Raw genomic sequence first — 10,709 nt, 5'->3', positions numbered from 1 at the left:
GGCAAAGGGAGCACAGGAGGGCAGAGGGACAGGCAGGGAGCGTGAAATGCAGGAAACAGCCTCCTTATATGGGCTCATCCGTAGGGGACAGAGCTCAGTCGACTGGAATGACCATGTCACAGAATGTGAAGCCTTCAGGGGCCCAAGTGAATGGAGTTTTCTGATCTTTAAATGATCCCCCCAGATTCTTAAGATGCCAAACCAAAGAGGCTACAGTGCCAAAAAAGGAGCATTTTGAATTCAGTTGATCTGGACACACCCAGAGCCCAGGAAAATGCGGGAACACACACCACATATGGGTGTGCATGCCCACATAAACATGCCTATTCCCATTACACACACCCCTAACTCAAAAACACACTCCTTCCCACACAAACAACCCCTTTTCCCCTCACAGTATCCCTCTGAGAGCCAGCGAGCCATGTTTCTAACACACAGCCTCACAACTCCTCAGAAAGGTGCATGGAGATACACAAATGACACCAAAGAGCCTGGGCCATAAGGCTGAGGGAAAATGCACCATCTCTAGGGCATTTCAGTGCACCTGCAATTTAATTTACTCATCATCAAAACTAGCCTTCAGATCAAAGATAACTCAAATGGGGCACACCAGATAAGAGGGTGATGACAATGACTGCCCCAGTCTTTGCACAGGGCATGACTCCAGGACATGTAGAGGTTTGATTCCAATGTCTTGCCAATGTTATAACGTGTTCCCATTGATCATACACACAGGGCAACCCTGAATGTCTGTGAGACCCTGACAAACATCTCATATACCCCTACAGGTCTTTTATTCCTCTTGCAATAAATCAGGTAATTCTTTCTGAATTGCCTACAGGAGCACTAGCAACAGGAAAGGCAATGTTAACTGTCAGCTGAGGAGAAATAGCTTTTCTTTGTTAGTTGCCTGGAAAGTGCTGTAATAAGGTCACATGCCACATACACTTTTGTCAAGTAAATAAACTTACTTTCATATACTTTCACATTTCCAAAACCTCAGCATAATTTACAATTGAGAATGCAATGTCATGTATTGCCATAATATAGTGACAGGTAGGGACTTTGCAGCTGCAAGCAAGAGCTCGAGGCAGAAAGTGGGATGAATGTCAACACCAGAAGGATCAGAGCACAAACAGAGTGCACAGTCATTCTGTAATGCAGCAAATGTGCTCCTAAATATGCCTTTTTGGTGAAAAAGACTGGGGGATTTAAATGATCAGAACTTGTTCATACCTACTGTTATACCTTGGGCAAGATTCATATGTATGTTCCCAAATGCAAAGCTATATATCCAAACCGTTTAGTGTTCAAAACACTGAGATTCCACCAGCTCCTGACAAGTGTTGTCTCTCAGCCCTTGCTGCTCAGTCTCTTTCACAACATTAACTAATCACTTACTTGCTGTGATTTGCCTTTCCACTTTGGTTTTGTCTGTTATTTATCTCCAGAAGATCTCCTCTACTTGAGTTTCTGCAGACTGCCCCTTTTTCAAGGAAAATTGCCATGGTCTGAGTTTTTTGGGGTTTTGTTGGTTTTTTTTTCTCAAAAATTCAGCTCACCATTTTTGTGATGGCATTTTTCCAGTATTTCTTAGGCCACCTCCCATACCAACACTTTGATACTACATCCATAATCAGTATTTTATCTCCTCCTTTGAAAAATGACTGGCCTGAATTCCATCTCTCTTTCATTAAAGTAGAAACTCTACCTTCTTCTTTATAGTTTTTCAGGCCCTTTCTTATCAGACAGACGCAGAGTTCTAATTTGGCTTCCCCATTAAAGCAGAAATTTCCAGGCTACTTGTCAGATCACATCTGCAGTTCTGAATGTGCCAGCTGGATGTTGCTTCCCTCATGGAAGCAACTACCCTGTGTCTCTCTGAATCCTGAAGGTCCAGCAAAGTTTCTTTTAGGACCTACCACAAGAGAGGTAGATCATGGGCATGTTAAGTCCCTCAGATTCTCAGGTGGGTCTGGAAATACGGATTAATTTAACTTCATCTACATGACAACTCCTTTGAAACACTGAGCACTCTGTGCAGGGATGCAGGGACTCAAATGACATTGACAGTGTGCAACAGAGGACACACAATTCTTCTATCATGTCATATTTCTCCTAAAATACGTAGGATCTATAGGTATGTATATTTTCCAATATACAAACACGGTGAGATTTTCCACAGTATGCTGGTGTCTTGTTTTTGTCCAGTATTGCCCATGGAGTGGAAAGAAAGAAGTATGGGCAGTCTCAAGGATTCTCCTCTCCAGCAAGGTGCCAGAGGCTCCCCTGACTGAGGAAAAGCCAATCTCCACAACCAGGCCTGATGAATTAGTTTTGATTGTTGCCAATTAAGGAGTTGTAAGTCAAATAGCCCCACTGCTCCTAAACAGCCACATAAAACAACCTATACTCATCTCAGAGCATGTATGATATCAAAAACACATCAATTCCAAGATCTGTGCAAGCCTGGGCTTTTTGCAAAGAATAACCCATCTCTGCTGGCTCTCTGATTTTAATGAATACCCTCCAAGGGCTTCTGCATGTCTTAAATACCTAGCAGAAAATACTGGATTTGCATTTCATCCACAAACTGTCCCTCTCACAGTCACTGACTTTACTAGAGAAAGTGTTATTGAGACAGAAAAAGTTCCTGGGGGGCTTCAAATACTCTCTGCCATCTATCACAGCAGGTAAAGGAGCAGTTCATATTGTTAACCAGCTATCAAGAATTGATCTCCTAAAACAGTGACCAGCTATTTGTCAGCTGATGTGCATCTGTGAGGAAAGCTGTCACCTTTGCAGCATTTGGCACCTTAACCTGTCTCAGGAGTTACTGCTCTCCCCTGCAGGAAAACAGTGAATCAGCACACAACAATCTGATTCTCTGAACAAGGGGTCATCAGGTAGAATCCTCTCACAACCCATAGTTATAGGGAAGTGCCCCTCCAGCCCTCCTAGACACGAACATTTCTCAAACAGTTTGCTACTACTTTATGCTACATATGGTCAGACATTTTCCCATCCACCCTCCCACCTCCTACAGTTCTTTTGTTGCCTTGAGGTGGGTCCAGGAGCACCAGAGTATGAAATAAATGTGTGGAAAAGGAAAAGCTTTTAATAAATTTCTTTCTATGCGATTGTCCCTAATCCACCTCAAGGTAGACAAACAGGCAGGATATTACTAGAAAGGCTGGGAAACATGGCTGACTAGAAAAGCTGTTTCAGAAGATGTCATCAAAAGGCAAGGAGATAAGCTCAGAAAGCTGAAAATAACTGCCCTGCCGGTCAGCCAGTCGGGGTGCACGGGAGAGAGGCTGCGCAAGGCCTTGGGGAGCTCCAGGCCATGCAGTGCTGGGGCTCACACTGGGGAAGTTGGCCTAATTAGGGAACAAAAGTTCAGCTGCATTTTTCAGATTCCTCCTGGAGAATCTGGCCAACTTCCAGATGAGAGGTCCCCAGGAACAGGCTGAGAGTCCAGCATTTCTACAATCAACCAGAAGACCTCTGGGAAAAAAAAGACGCAAACCCTGTAAAGTGGAAGTAGGTAAAAAACCCAGTGCTTGCTTGGATGCTGGATCCTTTTGGTGGAGGGTGTTTATTAGCATAATGCAAGAATCAAAACAGATGACAGCTCTGGGACATGGAGGGACAAATTCTCAGCCCAGGACAAACACGTAAATGGGAGGGCATTCACAATGTGCAATAGCTACAGGAAATTCTGCCTCAGAGAACCCTCCCAGGTTCTCAGAAATGCCAATTGCTTCAAGAGCTATCTACTGCCAGTCCACCCTACTCCCAACTGCATGCCTAAGAATGCAAAACCCTGGCAATGTGCCATACAGAAAATGCAGCTACCCCTGATGAAGGCTCCTCTACAAGCTGAAGATCACAGGGGAGAACAGGATGCTAGAGAAAAATATTGCAGTCAGACTGTAAGGTCTTTGGCAATAGGAAATTTTTGTTCCGGCCATACACCAACACTCTCTAGATCTTATTGCAGTGCAAATTGTAGATATAGAAATTACTATAACTGACTGCATTACAATTATGACTTATTAGGTCATGAACTCTCTAAACCAGAGTGGAAGGACAGTGCCCAAATCATTGTGATTATTTTTACACAAATAAGGTCTCCTGATCAACACTCAGCTGAGTACAGCTGGTGCTGGGTTCCTCACTTGCATGTTTCTAAGTTTCAGGGAATGTTGGGGAGAGCACTTGGGGGGTGGCTGCTGCACAGATCCAGACCAGACCAGACAATGGAATGATAGTTTGGAGCTGGGTGCCAACCACGGTGCAAGGGTAAGAACTGGGTCAGGAAAATACCGCTCTGATTAAAGGCCCTGATCATATCAAGCCCCAGGCCATGTCTACACCACAGGTGCAGACACACCTGCAAGCAGGATCCATGTGAGTCAGCTCAAGTCTGGAAATTGTCTTGTTTCAGGTACTTCTGGTAACCAAGCTGGTACCTCCCCAGGTAGAGTGCGAGTTGCTTCTCACCAGGGGATCTCCACATCATTCTGCACTGTATTTTAGGATGCAAGTACACTCACTCAAACAACCCCACCCAACTGGGTGACCTAGCAGTGTAAGAACACAATTGGCTTTATATTTCAGGTACTTATATTTTTTTTTATAGTTGCTCTTCCAACAAACGTTCAATGAGAACAATTGTTCCTGACATGTTGTCTTAACCTAAAATGCAACAGCCCATTTTCCCACCCAAATGTTTTAAAAGCACTGGCAACTAGAACTACAAAAGGACTTCAATGCCCCCTCTGGAAAGGTCAGATCTTCAAATCCTCCTTCCAATTGTTGCCTTAAAGCGTATTGTCACTCAAACACCAAGTGATATAGAGCCACAGAGGCCAGCATCCACCTGTATAAGGGTCAGGAATCAGGTGCTGTCCCTGGTTTTAGTCCATGAAGGACCTTGAGACTACCTATGGCATGTCTACCAAAGCACAACTAGAGGATGAGGTCCCAGCTGGACTCATTCATAGTCTCCCAGCTGAACAAATGTCTTCCCACTCAAATGTTGTTACCTTCAGTTAGAAAGTCCTTCCCTACAGTACCAAAATTCTTTTGGCTCCATTTGCAAAGCAGAACAGCTTCAGGAGAAAGGATTGAGAACCTTCTCAGTCTCAGAACAGCTCATAGCCTTGTCATTATATATAATATTCTCTACAGAGGTGGAAAACATTACTTGCTACATCTTTCTCAGAGAAGGAAGAGGACAATAGCATCAGTGTTTCCCAGCTTAGAAAGGAGATGGCCGGTTTAATCTCTTTGTCTAAAGCATGAGGTTCCAACACTGAAATGAACATCTGCTAATTCAGGACCTGGAGGTCTCTGAAGGCAAGGAAAAGCCCAGCTCCACTTCTGAAGGCTAGAAAACACAGGATGGGGATCAGGGTCTCTCATTCGTAGTGCAAGGACATGTGCCCCCAGAACTCTCAGAATGGGGCCAGAACTCCACAGAAGGACAGGCTTTCAGACACACTGCCATTCCCCACCACTCTTTACCATCCCAATAGATCCACCAGCCCATACTGAGATTATCTACATACTATGCAGGCACCCAGTACAGGATATGGATTTTGTTATGAGGATAAGGCATCTAAATCCCCCTGTGGGTCTATTTAGGGAATATCCACAGTGCTTCTGCATAAAGCTCTAGCTTTTCTTTCAGTTAGGGACTAAAGAAAACTAGTGGAAGGACTTCTCCAAGGCCCTAAAGCAAATCCATGGCAAAGCCAGGAAAAGAACCCAGCAAAATCTTGGCTCACAACCACAGTCATACTCCTGCTTATTCTACCTCTGCAAATTAACTGAAATATTAGGATACACCCTTTATTATACCATTGATCAGCCTTACAGCCTTTGGCTAAATATCCCAGGCAGTCTTGGAAGGTGCAGCCAAATGAGTGATTCAGCTGGCAAAAATTCAGATGCAAGATGAGTGGTTTGCCAAAGGATGCAAAACAAATTTCAGAGCGGGCAGATGGCTGGAGGGCAGGACTTCAGCAGGTATGTTCACATCGACAACCCAGATGGGGCTGTTTGTTAGCATTCAGGCAGCTACAAAGTTATCTTCAGCACCGCAAGAGGAAAGGGACCAAATCCAGGAAGAGTTCAGCTTGTAACACTCAGCAAAGCCCAAAGGGAGTTCAGAGAAGGGTTATATGAGGCATCAGGGGGACGAAGGGGCCAACTTCGGACAAATGATTCAAGAAGCCAAGTATTTCAGCTTGGCCAGGCAATGACTAAGGGAGGGATATACCACAATAAGATTTGAATCACACTTTATATTATAAAGTTCCACTAACAATTGATTTGGAAGAGACTTATGATACAATTTAGAGAAGTTTGTAAGCATACAGTAGTATTAAGTTACAAGCAGCCTACTGATCAGTCAGATTTCTGAACACTCAGTTAACCATTTTATACCATTTACAGACTTCTACAAATGGAAAAATACTATAAAGTGTGACTGTGATGCTTAAGAGCATAAGCCTGAATAAAGGACAGGAATTACCCAAACAAGAGGGTTTTCAAAGCAGGGATCCCCTAATAATAAGTAAAATCTCCTTGCCAGGCACCATTGCATAACATCCCTGAAGCAACAATTGTTCATGTGGAAGAGTCACATCAGTATAGTTATTTTAATGAAATTTAGCAGCCAGAAGCAAGAAGGCGCCTGTGGCATGTGACCAGTCAGCACTCAACAGCAGACCTTGGGAATCAATGATTCAGGGCACTGTATGGAGGTGGAATTAGTTCCAGAGAAATGACTGTAAGGACTGGTTCCAGCGAGGCAGGGGGGGAAGATTAGATCAATTATCAGTAAAAATTTCTATTAGGCAACCAGTCCCCAAAACTATACCCATCAGTGGGAGGTCTCTTTGCCTGATAAATGGAAAAGTGCTCTGGGCATAGTCCTGAACCATCCATCCCTGCCAAATAAACCCAGTGGATCTTTTTTACAATATCATCTCTTGCACTACCAAGAGAAAACTGAGTTAATCTGAATAGTCTGTACTCCTTGTGATGAGCATAACCTTCTGAGGCTAGAATTAATGAGATGGGTGATACGGGTTTCTTTTCTGGGCTTTAAATTTCACAGATGAATCTACTATGCTACCAGTACGGGAGTGGTCCTTCAGCAGAAGGAATTAAGAGCACAGGAGAGGGTGTTTTAATTGTCTTACATATACAGACAGCAACTCTAGGCAGGAAAAACTGGGCAACACCAATTCCATGGTTAGGAAAAGTGCAAGGGAATTAGCCCAAACACTTCAATAGAAACAGGTAGAAGTTCTTAAGTTGTTCTGAATGGGATCATCCTGGTTTCTAACGCTAAATGAATGCTGAGATGTATTTTAGTTTTGCTACAGGATCAGAAAGGATATGTGTATTTCTTCTCTATGTGTAATAGGAGCCTGGTAAGAAGCACTATGACATCCTATTAATACAGATCCTGGCATTCAGTGCTGGTGCAATAAAAAGACTTATAGAAAATACAAAGGCACATGTCCTTGTTACTACTGGCTGGCCTTCTCCTCTGGAGCACCAGCAAGAGTTCATCATCCCTGAAGACAACTGTTACAAGAGCAAGCTAACCATACTGGACAGCAATCTAGGTTCAGTCAGGTTTTGTACTCTATTAGCTAATTGCTGCCCTGACTTCTAAATGAAAATAGAGCATCTTTCCAGTGGCCACATACACATCTGTGACCTCAAAACAAGATGCAGCAGCTGATAAGAGCAGCTGTTACAAAGATAATTAAAAACCTGTCAGCAACAGAAACAGAGGATGCAGGAAAGGCACTGCATCCGAAGCAAACTTTATATTATTCTCCAATACTAGAGTACCTTCTTAAGGTAGTCTCCAGACACATAACAGGTTAATCCTACTAGTCCCCTTCAGAGGAGCCAGCATCTACCTAGAAAGCCTCTAGTCTTACATGGTCAACTTTTTCCTGAGAGTCTTCATCCTAGAAGGGTCAGGAGGGAAAAGGAGAGAAAAAAGTTAAAAGGAAGCACTATGGAAGCAAAATAGCTTGAAGATTGACATTTATGGCCGTCCTGCAGCACATGCTTTGCAACCTTATTCACTTGACAAAGCACAAAGTTGTTCCCACCATTGTAACATTTTATATCCAGTCATTTATGCATATACCAACTGTGTATATGCAACTTGAAGAAGAAAAAAAAAAAAAAAAGTGAGCAAGAAGATACAGACTTAGTTCATTCTCCCTATAGCATGATAAAACCCAAATTATTCAGGTGTGTAGGATGCTAGAAAGATTCATATGGAGAGTCACTGCAGCCATGCCAGAGACCAGAATTGATGCTGGACCAGTCATACCAGGGGTTATACACTGTAGCAGGCTACAGCCCTTTTTTCAGAAGCTACTGTTTCTCAAGGCAACCTCAGATTCTCCCCGAGAGCAAAAGCTGTAGCAGTTAGCATAAGATAGGCAAAGCTGACAACAGTGTTAGCTTCAGCAGATGATCTTTAGCTAACACTGTAGTATAAGGGAGCAGCTTGGTTGTGGGGTAGATAAGTAACTCAAGAAATCAGCCTGTTAGTCACTGTGGAAGTTGCAAACTGGTCAAGAGCCTTTTAGATGAGCAGACTGTCAGCACCAGCAGTGGCAACAACCAGGGCTGTTAGGCACCAAATGCAAGGGGGCAATTAAGAACCCAATAATCTCTATGCTATTCTAGAAATCACAGTGTTCAGAATAGCTCAGAGGGAGAATCTAGAGTATCCAAGATTGACCTATGACCCTATACCAGGAGTATGCATAGGATGGCTGGAAACACTCCACTAACCCACCTGACTTTTCTTCTGGACTGCATCATCTCTCCCATAGAACACAGAAGCCATGTGATTCATAAATTGCATATATCTCTGATGGAAGCAGTTTGGTATCTGAGTTCATTTTGTGTCTTTGCTGTCATTTGGTCTTATGATCTATGACAAGAGCAGAGGGAGCCTCCATGCAGATTAGGGCAGCTGAGGTACAAAAATGTCCATACCAATGAGCAGCACAAATGAAACCAGATCTGCCCAACTGGTAAAAATCTGTTGGAAGTGTGTATCTGTCAGCCAGGGGCCTGCTTGTTCCCACAGCCAAAAGCAGAAAGGCTTCTGTGGGGTCCAACATGACCTAAGATTCTCTGGATGTACAGAGTCCAAGTGGTACAAGACTTGCACTAGCATGGAAGAAAATCCAGCTGGGCAACACATGTTGGGAAAGCATTTAAATAACCACTTCTTGGAGCAATCTTCCACGTGGGTTTCACCCTCAGCATTTTTTTTTTTTTAATTCATTTGGGTTAGGTAATGGAGGCCTATTTAAACAATGCCTGGATGTCAGCCTAAAGAATCACTGCCAGGAGTGTTTGTAAACTGGGTGGTGGAAGTCCAGATAGCTGTTTTGCAAAATTCACCTGTGGGAACATCCTTCCAATATGCAGCGGAGGGGGCCCAAGTTTTTGTCTGTCTACATGGATCTCTGCTGAATAAGGTATTTTTTACAGCAAGAAATGCTTTTTAACTACCACCCAAGGACCACAACTACACAAGCAAGCTTACGAATACCAGCTAGGACAACAAGAGAAGAACATACTTTCACATGTGAAAGCACAGAGCCTTTCTCCAAGCTGTGGTAAAATATGGTGGAGAGAACCAGCAAGGAACTTGATTTTTGGGCACACCCTGATATAAAGCCATTTTGTCCTACCTGTGTGGAAATACTCTCAAAATAGGGAAAACCTTCATCCTTTAGGCTGACCATTGCCTAGCAAAGCAGTCTCCACTCAAAGGATCTACAGAGTGTTGCCAGAGACACACTGGCAAAATCATACTGAGAATGTAAGAGGCAGACACCAGGGAACTCTTGGACAACGTCCCAAGGGAATCACATCACTGTAGGATAAAGAGAAAATAGACTGTGGAAGTAGGATAACAGTAAAATATTTTTGCATACAGATTTCTTACAGAACAGCAAATAGTTCGCTCGTCCTGAGAGAAGAAACAGGAAAGGAAAAATCTGCTGATACATTTTTTAAAAAGGCTTTTCCACTCAGCTTTCCAAATCAATCTCATCAAGAGCTCCAAACCTGGCCAAACAGCTTCTTCTGATGGATGTCATCAAGCCAGCATTCAGGCTGTTGGGTGCAGTGATGTTAGAGCCAGGAAGAAGGTTTGACTTTTATTCTATGAAAGTGTCCAGAAGTCCTGTTAGGATGGGATAGCAAAGATCTTTAACAGATCTCATTATATGATCTGTCCCTCCCATTATACAAACATGACTAGCTTGAGTTTCTCCCATTCTGTCAGAAACTTGATAGCATCAAGATGAGTAAGTGTACCACATCAAGCCAGGGGATGGGAAAGGCCTCTCAATGGAAAAAGAGATAAATTACCCCTATGAAATGTTTGAAATGTGGAGTTCTGGCATGCAGCAAGCAGATTTATCTCTAGGAATTCCCACTTACAGCATATTCCCCTGGGTGCCCAAGAAGCGCCTGCCGAATTGCCAAGGAGCTCTGAACACGCACAGCCCTTGCTGCAGGAGGGTGCCGACTGCACCAATTACAGCAAATAATCATGTTCCTTCTTGCCTGGTGAAATAACACACAGCTGCAGTGTTGTTTGTCAGTACTTGTACTTCTGAAAAGGCAGGAAT

At 43.4% G+C, this 10,709-nt stretch overlaps 1 protein-coding gene across 1 annotated transcript in view; it reads right to left on the bottom strand.

Moving 5' to 3' along the window:
- The window catches only part of IFT43 (intraflagellar transport 43), a 49,721-nt gene that overhangs the window by 30,337 nt on the left and 8,675 nt on the right, over positions 1–10,709 (bottom strand). Inside the window, exon 3 of the mRNA XM_017741655.1 lies at positions 7,974–8,003. Coding sequence (XP_017597144.1) covers positions 7,974–8,003 — 30 coding nt within the window. The remainder of the gene's footprint in view (positions 1–7,973; positions 8,004–10,709) is intronic.

This window comes from Corvus brachyrhynchos, unplaced genomic scaffold (assembly GCF_000691975.1).
Source record: "Corvus brachyrhynchos isolate BGI_N302 unplaced genomic scaffold, ASM69197v1 scaffold115, whole genome shotgun sequence".
Lineage (NCBI taxonomy): Eukaryota > Metazoa > Chordata > Aves > Passeriformes > Corvidae > Corvus > Corvus brachyrhynchos.
This window is presented reverse-complemented; position numbering and strand designations above follow the sequence as displayed.